General features: G+C 41.6%; 2 protein-coding genes across 3 annotated transcripts in view; one reads left to right on the plus strand and one right to left on the minus strand.

The window, feature by feature from the left end:
* The window catches only part of LOC110986917 (scm-like with four MBT domains protein 1), a 32,749-nt gene extending 21,332 nt beyond the window's left edge, over positions 1-11,417 (minus strand). Inside the window, exons 1-4 of one of the 2 annotated variants that reach the window (XM_022249235.2) lie at positions 11,310-11,417; positions 2,210-4,107; positions 1,391-1,627; positions 336-481 (exon numbers count right to left, since the gene is read on the minus strand). In XM_022249235.2, coding sequence (XP_022104927.2) covers positions 336-481; positions 1,391-1,627; positions 2,210-3,970 — 2,144 coding nt within the window. In that variant the 5' untranslated portion in view covers positions 3,971-4,107; positions 11,310-11,417. Of the gene's footprint in view, positions 1-335; positions 482-1,390; positions 1,628-2,209; positions 4,108-11,032; positions 11,243-11,309 lie in introns of those variants that run through there. The other variant, XM_087135443.1, reaches the window with a different exon arrangement.
* A 633-nt stretch (positions 11,418-12,050) lies between these two features.
* stimate (STIM activating enhancer) lies at positions 12,051-23,530 on the plus strand. The gene is made up of 6 exons (XM_022249200.2): positions 12,051-12,517; positions 16,403-16,451; positions 17,429-17,527; positions 18,176-18,410; positions 18,890-18,973; positions 20,185-23,530. The coding sequence occupies exons 1-6, from the start codon at positions 12,223-12,225 to the stop codon at positions 20,416-20,418; spliced, it is 996 nt and encodes a 331-aa protein (XP_022104892.2). The 5' UTR covers positions 12,051-12,222; the 3' UTR covers positions 20,419-23,530.
* Positions 23,531-23,767: the final 237 nt, after the last annotated feature.

Below are 23,767 nucleotides of genomic sequence, written 5' to 3' on the forward strand. Positions count from 1 at the left end.
GGCACAATGTCAGGTGCCTGGTTCTCAGTAAACTTGCCTTTTTGAAATTCTCAACAGGCTCATTAGGATTGGACTCATGATAGTGGAGCAAGAAGTAGTTTTACAAACAAATCTGACAGTCATGGTTATGTTATGACTGGTGGTTCCGATGGCCCCCTACGATGGAGGGAGAGACTGCGATAACTACTGTGCGTAGCAAGTGTTCCAAGCAAATCCCAATGCAATTTCTGCCATTGAAGGGGGCCGTCGGGAATATCCATTAACAGCGTCACTGGATTCGGCATCCATTTATTGAAATGCTCCACTCTTGGTAACGGGAATGTGGCGATCCTTACTTGAGAGCCTCATCGATGCTTGACATGGGGTCTCTGGATGCGGGCTTGTCGGCATCCGCCGTGATCGGGGTGAGTATTGGATGGGGCAAGCTGAGTTTGGGCGAGGCAATCTTGGGAGCAATTGGCACCGGCACAGACACTGCTGCCTGCAATTTGACGACAGCAAGAATATTCCAAAAGGAATTTTAAAAATAAGGTCTAGAAAGAATCTGATAGGCTACACTCCCTCAAACAAGGCAATATTTGGTATGCAATCTACTGACTACATCTTCTCTTCATATTCGCATAATTTAAATTCGGGCATGCAACTTGGACTCTAACAAAAAATGAGGAAATTTCAATCTTTAAAAGACTTTGAACAGTGTTTTTCAAATTTAAATGGCATGCGTGTGAAACGAAAAACAAGGAAATCAGCAAGTTACATGCCTGTAAATTTGATCAGGAAATTTTTTTGTTTTCAACTTCTTCTGAAAACTGACATGGAAGAGCAGCAATTGTAAAATATTTGAACAATGTTATCAATGTTTCATGAATGACTGGAGCGCAATATTTTCACTTAGGTAATGTTAATCGCTGATAAATCAGAAAATGTCCAACAATGCATCAAGAGGAATGACATTTCTTGTTCACTGCAAATTTGATTAAAAAAGTTGTCGTTCCTTAATCAAACCAGAAGTCAACACTCATCTATAAATTTTTTATTAAATTTGGGACAGAAGATCCCCGACATTATTAATTTACCTGATGTTTTCAAATATAAAGAAGTGTGTCCATGCTTTAACGATACAGTGCTGTATTTTGAAGGTTTCAGAGAAGCTTTCCGGGGAATTATCACTGTCAAGTATTTCTGAAATTGAAACCAATGATTCCTCAAAGGTGCCCTAGAGCCTGGTATCACGTAGGGGCCGAAAACCCAACCCATATGTGGATCCAGCAAAGGAAACAAATCCAGCCTGCAGAGGATAGGACGAAAGGGAAGGAAGAACTGCGCCAGCCTGGCTCCCCTGACTTGCTGTTAAAGGAGTTAGTATTAGCTTCCAACATGACCTACGTACCTGTGAGACTTGCGGGCTGGAGGGCATGGGCAGAATGGCCTGCTGCTGCTGCTGTGGCGGCACGACCTGCAGGAATTGCTGGTTGGGCAGTCCCGTCACCTGAAGCAGCTGGGGCCGGTAGGCCACCGAGCCCTCGGCCTGCGACTGGGGGATCGGGGCCTGGACCGTGGCCCGGACGATGGGCTGGCTGAGGGTGTTGACGGTGGCCAGGGACTGCTGAGGTTGGGACAGGTTCACCTGCAGGGGGTGGAATGAGTGAAAGGTTTCGTTGTATGCCGGGTGTATTAAAGAATGTTCACCTGGAAATCACGGGTTGGTTCGATAAGTTACGAGTGTGAACACAGTTGGTCAGGTCTGCTTCCATTCAATACATATGCTCAATTCACATTAATCCGAGCAATAGTTCATTCAAAACAAAGGAAAAACCTCTTCCCACATTTGACTGATTTAGTGGAAAAATGAGTAATTAAAAAAATGAAGACAAGGCTCTGGAAAGGGAGGTACATGTATTTGAGGGTGAAGCTGCAGGAAATTTAGTACCTCAAATGGTGCCAGTATTTCATGGGTAAACAATGTTTATTTCACTATTCCATGTCAAAATGTAACCAATGGGTACCAGTCTGCCAGTCGGTTGGGCTACAACTTAACAGAGCAAACAAATGTTTCCAGTCATGGAAAGTGCAGCAGGCAACTCAATAGCTTGGTTTACATTTTAAAAATTGATAAATTATCCTTTGGTTTTAATGAAATTAAATTTACGTTTAATTTAACTGCAACCAAATATGACCAAAAAATTCTTGTTCGTGTCTGACTTCTCACCTGAATCAACCCAATGGTTGCCTTTTCACCACATGTTTGTATGAGGTGAGGTTGCACGGTGGAAGTTGACGTGGAACCCTGGTCCACTGTGGTTGGAACTTGACTTGCGGGACTGCTTCCTGCTTTCAGCTGTGCTTGGGAATATTTGGGCAGAGCCTGCAGCATGATGTTTGTCTGGACACTGGCCTGAGTGGAGCTGCCCCCTTGCACCGGTGTCTGGATCAGCTTGGCCTGGACAGTCGACAGTGGTGTGCTGACCGTCTGGAGGCTAAAGGTTCCCTGCAGACTGGAGGGCACCTGGATGCCCGATGCTAGGATGAATTGACCGGTGCCAGTCAGCATCTGTTTTGGTATGATGGTCAACGGCGCCTGATGAGGAGCCACGATGTTACTTCCTGGTGCAATTGTGCCGGCTGCCGAATCTGTGTTGGTCGAAGGGGTTGTAGTGGCCGTGCGATGATGGACGGTGGAGATGGCGCCAACCTGGCCGAGTGTGATCTTGGATTTCGGAGTCAGTGCCTGGATCTGTTGCTGCTGCAGTTGCTGGGCTTGGGTGGTTATGGCTAGTGGGATCCTGGGGGTGAACTGAATCTGGCCCACAGTTGAAGTTGACGCTGAAGTTGCTACTGCTTGCATCTGTGTTGGTGCAACAGACACAGAGGGGGATATCTGAACGGGACTGGTCGCTGTTTGCTTGAGGGCGATAGGCCTTTGACTGATTGGATTCGGTGCAATGAGATGTTGCTGTTGTTGTGCTGCCAGCGCTTTTTGTAATCGCTGCTGCCGTGCCAACTGAGCAACTGTCGGGGAGACAGTCCTGGCACCACCTCCAGTGGCACATGTGGCAGCGGTAGCAGCCGTCGTAGGTCCGACAGATGTTGGCGACAACAGGTTCCCCTGGGTGTTGGGAACTATTGTGAATCTCTGCCCTCCGGTGAACATGACGGGTTTGCCTGGCCCCGTCTGGTGTGCAGTGCCTGTTGGGGCGGCTTGGACGATGATCTTGGGTGACATGGCCGTCTGCACCAGCACCGGCTGGCTCTTGGTACTGGAGGTTGGGCTGCCTGTGCTGGACTTTCCCATGGTGGCCACCACTTGGTTTCCAGATGTGATGGTAATGCTGTTGGCACTGCTTCCCTGCAACTGCTTTGTGTTCACCAAAATGGCTGAGATGTGACCCGGTTGTGAGTTTGGCGGCAACAGCCCAGGCAATTTGACTGGCTGAGCGACGGCACCCGTCTGTGCCCGTTTCTCAATCTGCTGCATCTGTTTCATGTGTATTGCTGCTACAGACCTTCGGTACACTCGCTGGGGGACCTGCATAGGCTGCTTGGCGGGGGGCTTGAGGAATGCCCCCACCTTGTTGGGACGCTTGGCGGAATCTTGTTTCCGGCCCTCCAGTTTCACCTGTGGGCCCGCCAGCTGGGACACAGTTGCACCCACACTGGCCGGCCTCGTCTGCTGCTGCTGCTGCTGCTGCTGAGCGGGCTGCACGGTCAGGGTGATGTTGCTCCCCAGGGACAGGTTGGCATTCTGGCTCAGCTGGGCCTGCTGTAGATTGAGCACTACCTGCTGTCCAGACGGCAAGCCCGACGCTGTCTGGACACCCTGCGTTGCTGCGGGGTTCTGTGATGCGCCCTCTTGCTGGGGGCTGGCACCAGCCTGGGCTTTATCCTGCTGAATGCTCACTTTGGGCACTATGAGAATAGTGGGTGGGAGTGTGGGTACCTGACTTTGGGATTTGGGCTGGTTGGCAGCCATGGTTCAGTCGGGCTAGATCACCTTTCAAGCGACTGCTGGTCAATCCATTTCAATCAAACCAAAATCCTACTGATGATGCTCTGGTAGTGACAGTCATCCGCACCTCAGCTTATGACTGACCCATGAGGATTAAAGCCCTGCGTTAGGAAACAGTTCAAAACATAACAATAAGATTCCGAGGGTAGCAACTTAAAATCCAACTTACTCTGGTCAGTTTTGCTGTGATAAAGAAATGATAAAGAAATTCTTTTTGCAATCCTCCAGGGGTGCTACTGCAGGGCCAATTAAAAAGTAATAAATTCAAAATTCACATCCCAACCCTATTTGGAAAACACCAGCCACATCCAAGTCAACTGGCTGTGGCTAGTAGTAACACACGCCCATATGGGACACGACTTAAACTGATAGCCACTCCCTTCCATAAGAACACACATTATTGTTGGCTGAAGCCGTAACTTTTGGAAGCAGCCTCAGTTTACACATACAGAACAAAACACAGTAGAGGGAGCCTGAAAGTTACCGTCACGCTAGCAGTGTTTTCCCGATAATTTCAACATTTTTTGCCAAGTCTCAACCCCTTTACAACCTGTTCTTCACGCGTATTGGCTTGGGCACTGTAACTGGATTGAACCGAGAGAGTGGTTTCTATTTTGAAATGAAAACCAAAGTTCATTACAATGCCAAAACCGACGGGTAAATTTGTTCCGTCCATGCGTGACCGCAAAAGGGAAAAACAACTTTACAAGAACAGAAACTGTTCTACTGCTTCATTCAAACTGCAACCCGCGTGCCTAGTCACAAGCATGGAACATCTTTTGGTTGTTGGAACACTGGTTACAGCAATTTAAGACTGTAAGGGAAGCAATGCAAACGTGACTGGCCCCCTGTACTGTGTTTTGTTTCATATGAATTAGCATTAATTCGACTGCCCCATGCAGAGTCGCGCGTGTGCTTTGTTCCAGATTGACCTTGCTTTTTTTTTTACATACTGCACAGCTCATTAGCATCATCTGGTAACAACTAGCGCTCAAAATCTGACAAAGAAATTTCAAATCGGAACAAAATGTCCACAAAAGTAGACGCACAATGAACTTGAACATCATATGAGATTTCGAGCACAGAATGTCACATTTCTCCAAGCACATACAATGCACTGTTGTCTGCACTATCAATATTTTGGACAGGATAAATGGCTGGTTGTTTGCCTGCCCTGTGGTTTTGAATTCTTTGATGAACACATGTCCACTTCTGTTCAAACAAACAAGGTAAATTTAATGGCTGGAGCAAGTTCAACATCTAAGCACACTTGTAACCTCTGCCCCCCCCAACCAATATTGAGCAATATGCCCAGTTAAGCTGCCACGTGCACGAGGGTGTCACCTTCAAGAATTGCTGGATGGTTTATAAATTGATGACAGCCTCAAGCTTCATAAAGCACCACACTTCACGTGTAGCACAGATTCAATGCGGCCAGATTAGTTATCATGCCTGCGTGTGGACTCATATTTTCATCAGATGGAGTGTCTGCACTTTGCAACTCCAGGGGGTTAACGGTAACAGGCATTGACCCTAACCCCCCTCGGGTGTATGCAAAATCGTATTGAAATTGGAGGATTTGGGACTGTTGGGGTTCATTCAGCAGACCATACAGCAGGGCAAAGGTTCCAAATTTTGCATCAACTTCACAACTGTTTGAAACTTTTGTCAGGACTCGCCACATTTTTATTTTTGCACATGCGGTTGGGCATCATCAAAGGAACCAATTCTCCGATCAGCACTCAACTACAAGTAAACAAGACTTGTAAACGTGTGCATCAAGTCAAACATTGGGTAACAAGTACAACTAACACCCGGTGGCTAGCTGCGAAATAGATGGGTGTAAAGCTTAGTGAATTGTTAAACCTTTAACAGCCAAACTATCTGCCTCGAGCAGAAGCTCTTCATCTGTTACAAAGAGCTTGTGTTTCCTACTTCGTTTGAGAACCAGCAATGTGCACTTAGCACCCAAGGAGCCTCCGTTGCTGAGGAAATAGCGCCCTCTCTTGGTCCCGCTCAAGGCCCATGTGTCATCTCCAGATTGGCTAAAAACATGCTAGTCTTGTTTTAAAAAGTAACTTAATGCATAGCATCCAAAGGGTTTGGTACCAAGACATTATAACCTGATATTTGTCAAGCATGCATGCATGTACATGTTTGTACTGTACATCCACTGTTAATTTATCACATTTACGTTCACTGGAGGGCGCAATTTACAGGATAATGATTGAACCCAGGCTCTGTAATTCGTGCAAGTCAAGAATTGAATTCAAAGCAAAAGAAATTACCACCCAATGGTGAAACAAAATCTATTACAGAATCGAGCACAGCATAGAATTGGTTAAAATTAAATCAGGCAAAACCATACTATTCAGTGAGGGAATAAACAGTGAGAAAGAAAAAAAAAATACTGTCTTGGAACCAGGACTATCAAAGAGTCCATCTGGTATCCTGCTCCATGTTCATGTGCTCATGCATTACGCATATCTTTTTTATCCATAACTGAGTTGACTCGGTCACATTACTCAATCAAATTTCCATCAATTTTGAGTTGAAATACAGTGCACATTTAGAGACCTGTATATTTGTAATATACATGTAAATGTCTACAATTTCGATACTTTAATAGAAAACAATGCAGTATAGATGTACACATACATGTACATGTGCAGATAAGGCACCAGGTGCATGAAATGGATACTTGTTTTAACTCAACAGAGAATAGTCTGTAATTCACACTCAGTTCCACCACCAGACATGGCAAAAGAAGAAAAGGCCCAATCACGTCAAAGGCTTAAACTAGTCAATATCTGTGGACATGTATGTACAGTCTACTGTATCAAAGCAATATATTTTGGCATCTACGTGGCGCAGTGGCACACAAATGTGCACACCAAAACCTACTGGCCAATATTGGAGTGTTTTGTTTTTTAAATGTACACGCAGACAACTTCGGCAAGTCAGGTAAACTGTAAGTAAAATGTACCACACCCGTGCTACCATTTAAAGCAAGGTTTCTCTCAATAATTGGGAACTGGGTTTTCGCATGATTACATATACCATTTGATTCAGCTTCAGTGGTTCTATTCAAGAAACTCACGGATAAATGTGCCCCACTGAAAAGTGCCTTCAGACAGACCACAAAGCAGACTGTCTTCGGTTGTGAAACAGAAGAATTTTTTCCCCCTTTAAAAAGAGCTTGGTAAACATTCTGCAAGGTACAGTGTATGTGGTGACAGAGAAAAGTTCTCAATAATGCAGACTATGACAATTCATTAATTCTGCAGGAATCAGAATGGGTCATTGCTATTTCAGAATATATTTCACCGACCCCTTGGCACAATCTTGCAGGAAAGGTCACAACTTGCATACATGCATGTGTCTCGTGAAAAAAAAAAACAACACAAAAACATTTCTTGTTTTTAAGGGATAAAAATCTCAATGTTTTATCTAGAATGTGCCACAAGTTTTTTCCATTTCTTAGGTTTGTAGGCTTTTGAAATTACGGTCACTATCTCCTTTATACAGCAAACAAAAGCTTGGCTGATCATGCTCTTCGGTCATTCATGTTATAAATGAATATTCATAAAAACTAAAGAAAGTTTAGCCATTCCTAATGGTCAAGACCCTGTCATGGGGCCAGTCGTGAACAGTTGATAAAGCATCCACTGGCTAATTTTAAACACTTTTCTGGAACCACACGAAATGACTCCTGTGAAATCTGGTCCCTTTTCTGCACTTACATGTACATGCATGCTGGTGCAATACTTTCAATGAGTCTTCACTTTGATGGGGCTGAGTCAATTCAAATAATTCACTATTCGAATATTTGACCTTCAATTTGATCGAATACCCGAATATTCAGTCAAACTGACAGGTAGATTGTTGATGAACAAACCATATTCAAAATCAGTTGCAATAGAACTCACAATTGCACATAATGATTGATAATTGATATTATAGCTTCTCACATCTAGGAGTATCTCCAGCCACGATTTAGTAAGATTTAAGAGACAGACAAACAATACTTCTTGCCCTGTTGAAAATTTCTATTCCTTTTAAATTTTTTAATGAATAATTTACTTTTTGAATCGTTGTAAGATTTCTGTCACTTTTCATTTGAATCGGGGCCCAATTTCATGGCGCTGCTTACTGCAAGCAAAAAATTGGCACTTACTGTAGCAGAAAATTTGGTGCTTACGGCAAATGTATTTCACGGGTTAGCAAGAAATTTTGACTTGTACGCATGCGTATATCCCGTAACTAAGGATTCTATGCTTAAAAGGTTAGCACAGAATTTTTTCAGCTAACGCAGATAGCACAGAATTCCACGGTAAGCAGCGCCATAAATTGGGCCCCGCTTGAAATAAGCCCCCATAGTGCAATTTTGTTCATTTAAAACAAAAGAAAATTTTCCCTTCCTTTTCATAAATTTTGCATTAGAATATTCAAATTGGGAAGATAATATTCGCAAATTTGATAATCAATCGAATATTTGGTTATTCGGATATTCCGCACAGCCCTATATTAAGAAAAAGCCCAAACTCACTCTACACTGGCTTGTGAGATATTGCACCATCTCACGCAGTACTCGCCACACAAGTGCCAATCTCCATATTAGGAGACTGTTTACAAAGAGGCACATATCATGACATGGCTAGAGGTGTGTCTCCAAAAATACAAAGTAAACATGTTGAATTAAGTTGGTGGAAATAATAATGTTGTTGACTTTCTGACTCAAAAGGTAATGTAGATCTATGAATGGGAATAACTATGTGCTTGACTGGTCTTAAATGAATGTTAAAGAGTACATGTACATGTAGGAACATGTAAGGAGAATGGACATTGAAGATGTCCCTTTAACAGTGTCCATCTCTTGATCTGGTCGTAATTGCATATCTAAGACTGACCGGGCAATTAATTATTCCCAACGAAAGACGACCAAACCTACAAATTTTCCAACTGTAATAAGGTAACTAAGAAAAATACATTTACACAGTAGGTTTTATCAGTATATTACTTTATACAAAGCATTCTGAATTCCTAGTTGTGATTCCTTGAGGGAACTCTCAAAAGATTTTGCTTGGACATGTAAAGATTTCTACCCCAAATCTAGGAATTTAAAGGGCCCAACTAAAGAAATGCATGTACTGTAGTCCAAAATATATGGTGTGTAAAATGCATGTACACCTTTATGTCCCAGTTAACTCAATTTTTAATTCAGATTCTACTATTTTAAAGAGCATTTTGGAGCCTTTGTGCTACATGTATTATGCTGATTCAAATTTGCATATATTTATATATTCATGAGGAAAAATGTTATGCTATTCCAAAAAGAAGCCCATTAGCCCATGTTACGGTTAGAAACGTTTTCTTGCCCTTTTTACATGCTGATTCAGTGTGCAGCTAAGTGATAACTAGTGAAAACCCCAGCGAGACAAGTCGTGTTTCATTTGTTTCAAATGAAATGAACAAAACTTTAAAGAGTGCTACACACATGTAGTCAGGGTAGTTGCGTACATACACGTCAACTTCCATTGGACCCTTTTCAACATGTTTGAACTACCCGACACATTTGTCTCTTTATTTGTACTGCCACATTTTTCGAAAATTTTATCTTCCCAAAAATTTTACAGTAATTGTGCCGGAAAAATTAGGGTAGATTGGGAAACATGAAGTTAAAGGTCGAACTTAAATCAGTGACGTTTCATCTGTGAAAGTGAGGAAAAAAAGTTGTAAAAACCAACAGCAAGTCAGCATCGCTCCCAAGAGTTATTGCTCATTTGCATAGAATATGCAAAATTGCAAGACAGATTTTAAAAAAACGAACTTGGCCGATGCACATTGCAAGTGCAGATGCCAGGCGTACACGTACATGTATTTCATGAACACATATTTTCATTCAACGCTTGTAGAGATCTTTTTCTCCACAATTTCTCATATACACAAAACCCTTGATCATCCAGAAAACACAGGTGTGCTGCTGCGGCCTGCAGGTTCCTACAACACAAATAAGGACAGCAAGTGTGTTCACCCATTTCAAAACTAACCAAAAATATAGAGGTATACTGTTGAAGTTTTACTGACCAGGCCAAAGTTGTCTAGTTCTAGCCTCCGAAGTGTACAAGCCATCACGTTCTTTCAGGGATTTGTAAGACGGGTGGAAACCAATACCAGACTAGATTACAAGTAGTTTGTCACTTTTTTCAGTTTGTCATGAACATTACTGAAAAACCTCTTTTTTTTACTTTAAGCTACATCCCTCGATATTAATTTCCCATATGTTATGACTCTGTACATTGTAAAACGGCATTAAAAAATGAAGAAACAGTGTTCCTCAGGAAAGGTTAATAGGACTATAGGGCTTTTGACAACAATTCAATTTGAATTATTTAATGTTAATTATCCATGGAGGTGTAAATCCCACTTCACGCAAACATCTGAAGAATATCCATTCTTTGCTGAAAACTTCATTTTTACTGCCAAATTTCACATGAAATTCTAGAAGAGTTGACTGTTTTGGTTGTGTTGAACATGCTGAAAGTGCCTCAAACTCCACACACTTTTAATACAAACACAATCTTTGAAACTTCATGCATGTAGGAATGCACCATTAAAACATGCAAAACTTTTGAGGATGAAAATAATTCTTGTACTTTGCTGCAGGCAAAAAATTCAACAAAAGCATGAACTGAAAAATGCAGCCAGGCACTGAAACCAATAGAAAAAGTCTCATTGGCTTTTACAGATTTCTTGGCTCTCACATTCCAGGCTTATTAGGCCTAGACTACTTGGGTATTTAGATTTATTGGGAAGAATTCTATTCGGCTGGAATTTTGTTCACGACCTCATCTTTTCAACCAAAATTTATCTCCATTTTGTTGTTTTTGGATGTTATTAACCACCTAAAAGAAACTGGTCAAAAGTCCCATGAGAGTGCTGATATCTTTCGCAAAATTTGCAGAAAATGAAAGTGAAGAAGCGACCTCTTTTCCTGAGAATATTTTGCGAACGAAACAACCGTACCTAGACTTAATTTCAACCCCAATGCATCGTACATTTTTAAGGTGCTCACCATGGCGGTTTCTGCATATCTAATGAGTATGCAAACATCCCCCCATGTAACGTGCATGACGTAGCCTTCGTACGTACAATTAAGTGCAAGCTAGGAAAAAACAACTTCCTTCCAAGCACACTGACAAACATTAGGCAACAAGAAATCTACAATTATGACACAAAGGACCAATCAACTACTACTGCTACATTGTATAAGTTTGGCACTTGTGAACAAAACATTTCTTACCCAACAGTAGCGATTTTTTAAGGTTCTTTTCGAAAAATTTCCACTCGCTTCTGCCGCGATCTCCCTTGCAGATCTTTGGCAAAATGGCACCTGGTAAAGTAAACTGCGCATGTGCAGACGCCTGCATTATATAGAAGGTAAGTTACCTTATATATTAAGATTAATATCTGTACTTTTTAGTCAACGGTGAAGACGAAAAATATACATCGAGCAAAAAGTGTACTTAGCAAGCTTTAAACTATTTTTTACACAACTTCAAGGGAATTACAACGTTTAAATATACAGCCTTAGTTTGCGTGTAATAAAAAGACACTCCCTATAAATTACCACACGTCGACGAGTCCTGATCAACATATGGGAGGTGGAGTTCGTTTTGGTTAAACGCATAAAGCAGAGGGTGTTGCAATAACTGATTGCAATTTCCCAAAATACTGGAAGTAAATCAAACCAAATAGAACCAGCTCGGACGGTGATCAACTTTAATTTTAGGCTGTTCCAAACATGCGGTGGTCTATGACTGGTTTAAGGCTTTTTGGACACAAAAGCGTTTACTCCTCTGGTTACAAAATTGTACGGAACGTCAACACTTGTTACATGAATATTTATAAGGTAAGCAACGCTCACTGCTAGCTAGCCGTATGTTTGGCCAGGATTGCCAAAATGCAAAATAGGTGAGCGCACGTGGGTACGGTGTCAAGACATGAACTTTGACACATCGCAGGATCTCGCGCGAAGTCGCTGCAGCCACGTTGATACGGCCAAAAATAATCTGTGACATATCGACAGACGGAAACGTGCAGTGTATGGGCAGAGCTCCATTTTCATTTCCTATTCGTACAAACTCGCAAATTACTTGTATTATTCAAACAAACGATAAGTTAGCGATGTTGCTAAATACTGAACTACGTTAAATATGTGGATCCTACTAGCATCCAGCATCCTTATCTGTCCTGTCGTGAACGCTGTAAACGTTGATCTGCTGCGGTGGCCCAATACTAGAACGGACCCCGGCGTGACTGTTGGGCATCATGTTAAGGAACGCGGGGTAAGCTTCAGCATGCCGCCGGACATGCCAGGTAACAACAGCCATGGTCAGACCAACATGACAGAATATACCGAGGAACATTGCAGTCAAGGTTCCCTCACGGATGGATTTGGGATGATCATCCAAGGCATTCTGGCTGTATTAGCTTTCAGCAGTTTGATATGTGAGTTGAATATTATTATTTTTATTATAGGCCAGGCCTAGGCCTACATCATTGTTGCAACTTGAAATATGGAGGAAGGAATTAACCTCCCTCCATCATGTCCATCACTGGAGATTGTTGGACATGTTGGATACTCCACACTCCGGGATAGCTTGTTGTCGCTCTCAATCTGATCGTATGCATAGTTATGATGGTTGATAATGATAGTGTAGAGTCTTTAGCATTAGCAATCATGGGAATGATTTTTCATTTCAAACAAAATTGGAAATTTCTTTCACTAAAACTTGGTGCTGTACCGTCACCACTATCTTGCATTCTTTTCTACATTATATATAGGCCCAGGTCCCTATTTATAAGTAGGGGGAGGGGGGTAGGGAGGGGTTGGTGAATTTGGTCAGTCTACAACTCCGTGCCAGGCAAGTCCATGCAAAAGTGGACATTGGTCATGCACTCATGCCACATGTATTACTATTACTGACATTACACATGTATTTTAAGCCAAAGGAAGTTTTCAAATAACGAAGGTGGAAATACACTAAAAAGTGTTCAGATTAATTACCATCTATTACTTCCTCTTTTAATTGTTGAAAAGTTTGTTCTGTGTGACCATTGTCCACTTTTGCCTAGAATTGCCCTGCTATTAAGCAGTCCTTTTTTCATATCGCGGGATCTGGTTACGCCTTTAGAAAACCTCACACTTTGCCATCCATTTAAAAAAAAAAAAGGTTATTGCATGGAGCCTTTGGAGAAAGGATTCACAGATTGTGTCAAGATCGACAGCACTACGATGGGTTGATCGCAGAGATCAATGGATCCTGCTCAATGCATTTAACACTTTGTCGGTCAATGAAGTTTGCACACTCACTCCTCGGCAACATCTTCATTGTGTGAATGAAGAACTGGAGGGTACTCAACTCGGGAGACTGCAGGGATTTCAATGGTGAAGCGGCTTCACCAGCCTACATGTACATGTATATGAGTCTCCTATCCCCCAGCAACCCTTTGCCACGCTCCCCTTCCTTCAAACTGGCACATCTTGCATCCCATGTTCTGCTTGAGTACCGTTGGGTTAGATCTTGAGTCAGTGTCCTCACCAAACCTCGCCTGCTTCAGACACCATATAAGCTGCTTTGCCCTTGGAATCCCTGGACGATCCTGACAACAGACAGAACTCATAGTCCAAAATATTGAGTACTGTCTGCTTCTTTTCATAACCACGTACATGTACAAGTATGGTGCTACCGCCAACCTATCACTTAATTTGCCACCTTTACCGTGAAAAATCTCAATTTCATCAGTATGTGTATATGTTCATATGCACACAAATTTTGCGTCATCCTGGCCAGCTGGACTTTCTCCAGAATCCCCCTTCTATTTCTCTGATGCATCACCCGAGTCAAAGTCCAACCAAACACAGGCAAAAGTCATCATTCACTGAAAGTGGTGTAGAATGAAAAATTACTGCCCCAGTTATAAAATTTTTATTCAGTTCCAACTGAGTTGAAACTTCAGGCTTATGGAACACAGAAGTGGCCAAATTCATCTTAAGTGTCAGTACATGTTTCCCTGCACCAAGAGGATTCAGGAAGGTGTTTTGCGAGTAGGAAGACCTAAAGTCAGTGTGAATGGGGCAATACCGGTATGTTCAGTGTTATGTTCTCTTGAACCTCACCCTTCCCAAATCCTCCAAAAATTCTTGCTTAAGTGGAGGATTTTGAAGAATTGAGGCTGTGTGGCAAACATTTGGCTGATTTTGAAGGATACAAAATCCCAAGATCTTTGAACAAACCTTGTGTTATTTATACTCGGCCATGTGTTATAGTCTCCATTCTGCTCCTACATGTACATGTCATTCACAGTGCAGCAACATACTGACAAGAATTGCTGGAGGATTTTGTGAAGGACTAAGGTAGTGGTCACCCCATTCATGGAACACATGCAAGAAATAATGCAGGCTTTTTGAGGATTTGGGTTGTATCCAATTGTGTACATTGAGGCAAGTTACATGTAGATACATGTGCAAAGGACAGTTTGACCATTCCTATTGGTCGAAACTTGAAGGCGCGTCTTGGGGGCGGGATTAACATTCCAGTAAAACACTACTAAAAGCCATTGCGTTCTGTGCTTTACGTATGCAACTCTAGCACCAGTATTAATGAATTAAAGGCTGTGTTTATTGCGACACGCACCGGGTACTGGTCACTGATGATAACCCATGCCTTCCCCTCAGGCTATACCACTGACCAGCCCAAACCAGTTTTAGACCAAATGTTGAAGGAATTCTGAACTGTTTTTCATGTGTTTGCCAAGCACATGTTCAGGTACATGTGCGTTTCCTGTGGGAACTTTCTTTTCCTTTGACGCCAACAACCTTCTTATCTCAAGCCCAGTCAATAAAACCTACAAAGTGCGAGGGTCGGGTAATACTTTTAAATTCCCACTCTGTTTATAAGTGCATAGTCTGCATATCTCATGCTCAAAGTCCATTGTGAGAAGTCTTCTTGCACTACATAAATGTGCCTGTGTTTGTGTTAATTATTAAACAAATCTAGTCAGCTATCCACTGATTCAGTCAAAGGTTTTATTGCTGTATTCGTCTTTAGAACCAAACAATTTTTTAAAATTTTGATACATGTAGATTTTGATCTTTTGTGCATTGTTTTCAATGTTGTGTACTTGTACTTGTGGACAAAAAAATATGGTTTTCTCTTGATTCGTTGTGTCCGGGTGTTTTTTGAATGACTATTTCACAGAAGCTCTTATTGGATAGAAGCCCATAAATTCCCAAATTGCATGAAATCAATCATGCTTTTAAATACACATCTACGTCTCTGTCGGAGCGCTGGACATTGACACAAGTGGAAATGATGAGAGCATACTGGTGTGCCCGTATGTATGTTCTGTGCTGCAGCTAGTTTGCATGTACTGTACGGATAGTGCTAGGGTCTCAGAACAGGCAAGGAGACAGCCGTTAGCCTTTCAGAAGTATGGGAGACACAATAGGAGGGCGCTATTTAGTTTTGGTCAAATCTTTTGTGTTTGCTCCAAATGTACCCACTTCTTCACATTTACGCCCTGGCTTCGAAAAGGCTAATGCAATGGGAGACTTTGAGACGCATGGTGGCGGGCAGACAAACCGGTCCTTTTCCGCAGTTGTGCTTGTGCTCTGAACAAAGACGCACATCTGGAACTGTACGTGCATGCCCACATCAACCAAAAAGGACTGTTGAGTCTGCCGTCTCAAAGTCTCCCGTTGGCTATTGTAGTGCTACTTCTATGCTTATTATCAGACACTTGGTTTATGAATCATTTTTTATTATTGAAAGATTGGTGCTTCTATTGTTTCCTTGCTGTGTGAAAGGCCAGGTATACCATTCGTACATTGAAAAATCTCAATCAAAAATGGACGGCATTTCAACTCTAATTAGAAAAAGTGTATCTTGAATACATTGTGAGAAGTAGTCCCAAATCTTAAGTTGTTGAAATAATAATACGTTAAAACACAATTTAGCTACAAATATGTCTAGGAAAGGGCTTCATAATAACATTGTCCAAAGACAACAAAATAGCAAAACTCAAAGCACAGGTACGTTTTAGTCATCTTGATGTTAACTGTTTTTATCTATACGTGTAAATTCAGTTTTATTATTAAACCCTAAGCATTTTTTGCAAATTATACGTGTAGATCGTGGTTGGCCCTGTGCATATAAGGAAACATTTCCATGCTTAGCCGAAACCTCAATCAAAATTTCTGAGCCTGCTTACATTTCTGCTTGCAAAACTATGGGCTGCTTTGGATACTGAATTGAAATACTCTGCTTCTTAAGTTGCAAAGCATATTAGTTCATTAATGACTTTTGCATTTTGTCTTCTGTTTTCCTCTAGTGAAACGACTTAGAGAACCCAAAGAGGACCGGAGATCATGGACGATCTGGTAAGACCATCACAATCCCTCTAGGTCTAAATCGGGTGTTAAGTGGCTATGGCTTCCAGTTTTTTGGCCATTGGCTTACTACAACGAAAAGTCGTGGCCACTGACAAGAGAACCCTTTTCTGTCTTTGCCTTACCTCTGCAGCTTCATTATAGGATGCTGTATTTGTCTTGCCATTTGTACTTAGCAAGATCAACAGCATAGTTTCCTAGTATTGCCCAGCTGAGCTTGCCAGAGCTTGATCGATGATTCAGGCTGCATGTAACCACTCCCACACAGAGCTAAGGCAAACATGCTGCCAGTTGTGCGATCATGATTCTGTGACTTTATAGTCAGTGGGTAGATAGCGTCTTGTTTTCCCCTTTGTTCTCATTTTTTGTCCACACTCATTTGGATAACATGAGACATTATTATCATGGACGCCGTTCTCATTTTCTGAGCATGACATTTCTCAGCTGTTATCTATAGTCAGGGACAGGACAGTGGGCTTGTAATATGAGGAGAGATGGTGTGCTTTTACCGGTACATGGCACTGATGTCCCTCTGGTTGGAACTCAGTATGTGCATACATAAATTCATGTGTGCGTGATACGGGCTGCACTGAGCAGGCTCGGCTGGTTTCTGTTTGGATGTATGGCTTTTGCGTGAGCTGGTATTGAAGGGATGTTCCCAGTTGAAATTGGAGTGTTTCAACATTACTGCTTTAAAATGGTCCTTTTAATGGGCCCTGTGCGGGACCAAGAGAGGGTGCCATTTTCTTAGAAATGGAGGCTCCTTTAGAAGGAACTCTACTTAGCTGGTTCATGAATGACTATGAGATATATGTTTTGCATATGTGTCACTGGCAACAAAATGAACACTGCCCTCTAACATGGCTCTTTTCAGCCAATGAGGGGGTGCTTCGACTCAAGATAATTAGTTTCTTTCATCACCATCAGTCTATGGAATACATTTACTGAATGCAATGAATTTGTTGTAGGTTTTACGACACTTCCAAGCAGGCGTTGGGTGCCGGGGTCATTCACATAGCCAATGTGCTCCTGTCGGCAGAACTGTCCCCTGAGGATCCCTGCAAATGGTAAGCCATTCAGTTTATATCAGACAAGTTCCTTTCTGGCAGTAATCCACAACAGGGGTTCCAGTGAGAAGTTCATTACGTGCCCCCATGACATCCAAAACACTACTGAATACTGGTGCCTTTCATTCCGGACAAAATCTCTCCACTATATTATTCAAGAATGAGTAAAATTGGCTACTGCTTTTGGCCCTTTGCCAGTGTGACTTATTAGGCAGTTTGAGCTTCGTGCCTTTAAGGAGCTTGTGGCAAAAAAAACCAAGCTATCTTAGAGTGGATTGCACCCACAACCTCCTGCCCACTACCTCGGGTATCTTCGCCGGTCAACCTTGGTCACATTGCTGAGTTGCATAACACCAGTGGGTACCGGAATCAGTAATTGTGTCTTAATTTTGGATGGGGAAATGCACGATTGAATACTTGTATATGTCCTTTCTTGCCTCAGCGCCAGCTTCAGGCAGTCGGGGGCCATAGTAAGGGAGGAGCATATCACAAATTCACAAGTTCTGCTGATGGAGGGTTCCCGCTGCTCGCTGGGAGGGGGGGGAGTGGCACTGCCAGGACCCCCCTTAAGTAGTGACAGGCCTGGCCTTTGTCCAATTTAATATTTTAAATGCTCAACCTTACATTGGTATTTTATGGTTGTTTCAGGTATATTGTGTACTTCCTGCTAGACTCCACCTTTGGCCTTTTCGTCATCTACATCAGTGTGAAGATATCACAGTGCATAACTAAACTCTGTAACTGCAAGACGCTGTACTTTGGCGAGTACGGCGACCCGCCAGCGTGTGAAGCGTGGGTCGGTCAGTGCGGACTTTTTGTCCTCATAGTGGTTTTAGAGAAGGTGGCCATCACTTTCTTCGCAAGGCTGACCTTCTGGTCTGAGGTGAGCCACAGCAAATCTACATGTAGAATGAAAATGCATGTGTGCACAGTCATTGGTACGTTTCGTCTCGTTTATAGCAACACCCATTCTTTGCAGGAGGAGTAGTTTACATGTGAACTCTTCAACTTTTGATTCTTATTTAATGAAGGTACCAAAATTGACTCGTGTAATACCTAAATGTTTTACAACATTGATTTTTCAATCGGTTTTTGTATCACCAGGCCATTAGAAGTAGGACACATTTTAAATCATGAGACATTTTCTTATTTTTGCTTTCTTTGTATGCTGCCTTGTCACAGTGACTTGTGATTTGCTTGGTATGACTTCACATTTCTGTCAATCTGTTGAACCAAGGCCGTTTTCCAATACTCGACGTGGGCTCCGTTTCAGGCTTCAACTGTTTTTTACTTCCTGATTTTAAGGTTGTAAGACTGGATATTGTTCAACTCTAACAGTTGATTTCATTTGTTTGACTGCAGGTTGCCAAAACGCTTCTATCACCTATACACAACCCCAAGGTGGAAGTAGTTATTGTTATGCTGTTGGTTCCGTTTATTCTTAATGTAAGTGCGTCCTCCTTCATTTGTACTTTTGATGAATTTCTGTTGAGAGGCTCATAGAAGTTTAACCCTTAACTCCCTCGGCCTTTTTAGTAGGAACCATCCTGAATCCTCCGAAATCCTCCAATTTTCAACATGAAAAATTGCATCCAGCCCAAATCCTCAAAATTTCTTGAAAGTGTCATTTGGAGGTGTGCCTGACTGCCCAAATCCTTCAAAATCCTCTGGCAATTCCTCTCATTATGTTGAGGCAGTGCAAATGGCTCTCTTGAGCTGTGCAGTGGATTCAAAAGAAATAACATAAGGTCAAATCCATGACCTTCACATATGGCATCCCTCAAAATCAGCCATGCACTTTTGCCATAGGCCTACACCCTGAATCCTTCAAATTCCTCCACTTTGCAGGAGAGGATTTTGGAGGACTTGGGAGGGTTAGGGTAAACGAAAAGAATGTGAACAGTTGATGAAATGCAAGATGAGTTTTCAGTGTTTAACAACAGGCTGTAAGCCATTAAAAACAGTGTATCACCATGTTGTAATGCATCACTTCGGTCATGTAAATTATGCAATGAATTATGCAGCACATAATGAACATTGAGCACTATGCATCATGTATCACTATGTTGTAATCATTACTCCGGTCATGTAAATTATGCAATGAATTATGCAGCACATAATGAACATTGAGCACTATGCATCATGTATCACCATGTTGTAATGCATCACTTCGGTCATGTAAATTGTGCAATGAATTATGCAGCACATAATGAACATTGAGCACTATGCATCATGTATCACCATGTGGTAATCATTACTTTGGTCATTTAAATGATCAATGAATTGTGCAGCACATAATGAATGCATTCTGGCAATGCACACAAATTGTCCAATGATTGAGAACAGTCACCTGTGCTTGCAATTTGCAGGGCTGAGATTTCTCAGCTTTTCGGCTGATCTCAGCTTTTTTTGTTTCGGATTTCAGCTTTTTTCCCTCTCTGGCTGTGTACAAAAGTATAGGAGATTTTCACAGTTCAGCTTGTTGATGCCTTTTTTCATTGGTCAATCTCACCCCTGAAAATTACAACTTTCATCTTCCTCTATATTCCTATTTATATGTATCTGGTGACTGGTTATTCATAATTGTGCGTTCTTGTATAATTGAACCTCCTGGGTTGATTTGTCTCCTATTAAATCCGCTCCGCCTTCTATTCCAGGCAATTATGTTCTGGGTCGTGGATAATTTTCTCATGCGGAAGCGGAGGAAGGTGAAGGCAGACGTTGACAACGGCAAAGTGCGTTACTTCAAGTTGAAGCCCAAAGTAAAGAATGACAGCCTTGGGCCCGAGTTAGAGGTGCTTCTTTCACAGGAAGAAGAGAACGAAACTGTTGTATTGACGCCAAGAGGAACTGACGAGACTTGCAATGGTAGAAATACCACGCGGTTGTAGTATTGAATTAAAAGGGTTGAAAAACGTTAAATTTTAATCAAACTGTCACGCATAACTATGAGTCAATTTTGACTACATCTGTCTTGAAATCATATTTTGGACAAAAAGCTGTATTATGTTTCATGTTTGTTAGTCAAACATAAAGGGACATTCTGTTTATCTTCAGTGGTGTCCGGCTTTGATGATACCAAACCAACTCGGTAAAAATGGTGATCAAAAAGCACTCTACAACAATGCTGCACAAAAGCAGAGCCGTCGCCAAGACCATCCCCGGACTAGACCCAAGGCCAGTCATAAGAAACCGGATGAACCACGGCAAAAGAATGCTTTTGTTGCGGTTCATGTGAAGCGCTTGCGACTTGGATTCAGACCGGAGGTCTTGTTGGATCTCATTATGGTCTGAAGGCAAAAAAAAAAAGGGTCTTCACTACAACACCAAAAAGATGCGTGACTGTTTATTCATGTCTTCTTGCATTTGACAGTTTACCTCTAGTGTTTCCTCTGCGTGGGGGGGGAGTGAATCCCACAAGCTGTTCAGACCACAGCTTGTCTGTTGCTTTGATCTGCATTGACTTTTATGGTGTCATGAGCACTAATAAGATGCAGATATTTGTATATTTGCTTAATATTTTAATACTGTAAGTACCAAAGGAATGTTTATATTTTGTACAGAGACCAGATAATATTTACTTCTGGAAGAAGCACTTGACACAGGAAACACCTCAGCTAAAAAAGCTTGCAAATAGAATTAATTTAACCTGTGAAAAGAATTGAACCACGCAGTGATTCAGAATGAACAATATTTCTGACAACACACCAAAGATCGTATAGCGCCAAAGGCGCAAGATGGATAAGTCTGCCCAAAAGGTGTAATTACCATGGGCGCCATTTGAGCAAGGGATACGCCTGCGCAGTTTATGGTAATGCCGCTGCACCTGTGCATTAATGTGCATTGCGCAGGCATATCGTTTGCTCAAATGGCGCCCATGCGATTACGTTTTACGTGTATTTATGGTGAAGTTCGCCATCTTGCACCGCTTTGTGGCGCTATGAGATCTTTGCAACACACTGCCAATAATCTGCATGTATGGATGGAAAAAAAATGGTATACACAATTTCATCCAGGGTTTTTATTGGAACATTTGCATAATATGAACAACCCGCCAATATACATGGAATGGTGCATATGTGACATAGAATTAAGTAGTCTTAAAAGTGTATGTGTGTATATATAACCCTAACAGTCCTCAGTCCTCCAACAGGTGAAGGATTGAGGAGGGTTAGGGTTAATAATGCATGACATGTTGTAGAGTTTTGCAACTTTTGTAATCTGCCATTAGTCGTAGGGTTGCTATTTATGTGTATAAGATCGCTAGTTTTAACATTCACTGCATAATTTATGTATCAGGTGAAATAGTTTGATAATTACACAGAGGAAAAACAGCATTAATTTCAGGGCCGAGTCCAGTGACTCCATGCAATTCTTAAACACGTTTTGTTTTTAATTACTGAAGGTGCTGGAGGAAATGAATGACCAAATGGGCTCGAGGAAACTGAGAAGCGAGCTTATTTGTAGAACTGAAGAAACTTGGTATTTGAACACCATCAGCGAGATGAATGCAGATGGTATTGAATGAACTCAGCAGTACTCTGTTTGTAAATGAACTATTGGCAGGACTTTTTTCTGTCTCGGTTTTAGTATATTGGTTTGGACTGTCGGTGAGTCGGACGTGCAATATAATTTTTCAACGGTTTGTTTTTTCCCCAAGCAAAGTGGGATTTTGAGTTTGGCTGGGAAACATCTGCAGGTTAATGCTTTTCTGTGTGCATGGGGGTAAGATGATTTTCCTCTAATGTAATTTAAACACGGCTGTCAATATTGTTCACCCTGTCCTCGAGGGTGTAAAAAACAATCAATTTGGAGAATGGAGGACTGTTGGTGTTAACTGAGAGATATTTATTCTTTCACCTTTTTCACAATGTGCCTTCTTTTATGTAAACAAAGGCACTCTACACAGACCGAAACTGTGATTTTTTATAATAGGCTTATCTGAGAAAAAGAGTAACATTTGGCTAGAAACCTGTAGGTTCAACATGACAGACAGATTATCTTATAGTAAACCAGAAGAGAAATGTTTTGCTTGAATGTGAGCTTCCAAGAAGATACGCGATACAAGTCCCGGATCTACAGTTTCAATCTGGAATATGAATCATCAATCAAAATGTGCAAAGTGGTTGAAGCAAACAGGTGGTTACATCATTATACGATACCATCAATGTACGTTATGGAGGGATATACGTTGTGCAGTAACACCATTTGGAACTTTCAAAATGAAAATGTGCTTTGTAATCAAATCTTTTACTTATTCGTCAGAGCCCACTTTCTTCTCTGATTTTTCACTTCATTCAAGACATTTGAAGTCGACTCCAGCCTTGCATGTTCTGTCCAGAAATCCTTTTAAATGTCGCGCTGTTGTGAAAAAGAATACATAAATTTCAGGGGTGAGCTTTGTCTGGATTTTTTCTGATTTTCAGGATTTTTTTTCCTCAGGATTTTCCTAAATTTTAGGATTTTTCAAACAATGTCTTTTAAAGTCTGGAAAATCTTGGTGTACCGTTACGGTGTTTTTACATATAAAATTGATTACAGATTTTGCCTTGACCCAAATAACATCTCCCCGATGCAAGAACATCTTGAAATATAAAAGTTGACATAGACCACAAGAAATGGGTATTTTAAAGGAAGCCTTTTAATAGGCAAACACCAACCTATCCCATACAAAGACCCTCTACTGCTGTGGGACTCTCAAACCCTCTGGTAATTAGTTTGTGGATATTTCATTTTCCACCAATCTCACCCCTGAAATTTTGTGGTGATGTACATGACGCTGCCTGATTCAGTCAGTAATCATATGAACTGATTCAGGAGTTAAATCCTAAATTTTTCACGGATCATTTCTCAGTGGGGTGTTATTTAGAGGCGTTATGTAATAGAAGTAATGTAAAAATGACTTTGTTGTAATACTTTTATACTGGATGGATGTTGAATTGTGAAGAAATCCTGGCAGTTCAGGTATCACCAAATTAAATTTATGGTTTTAACGAAAGAACGGAGGTGCCACGTTCTGCTGACAAGATTTTCTTACTGTGTAGAGGTATGCAAGTTTTTAGGCAGAAGAAATTATCCGAGAGGATTCGAGACCAAAGTGTTATTTCCCCTTCTTAAATAACTTTCTTGAGCTCAGATTTGCAATTTTCTAAACCCCCCTATAAAAATAAAGGGGTCTTAAAACTCTTCCTCACCAAAAAGTTTATTTTTACCCAAATGTTTTGTGACCAACCTAAGCTC

This window comes from Acanthaster planci, linkage group LG04 (assembly GCF_054643075.1).
Source record: "Acanthaster planci isolate LZ-2023a linkage group LG04, COTS_SCS, whole genome shotgun sequence".
In the NCBI taxonomy this organism is placed as follows: domain Eukaryota; kingdom Metazoa; phylum Echinodermata; class Asteroidea; order Valvatida; family Acanthasteridae; genus Acanthaster; species Acanthaster planci.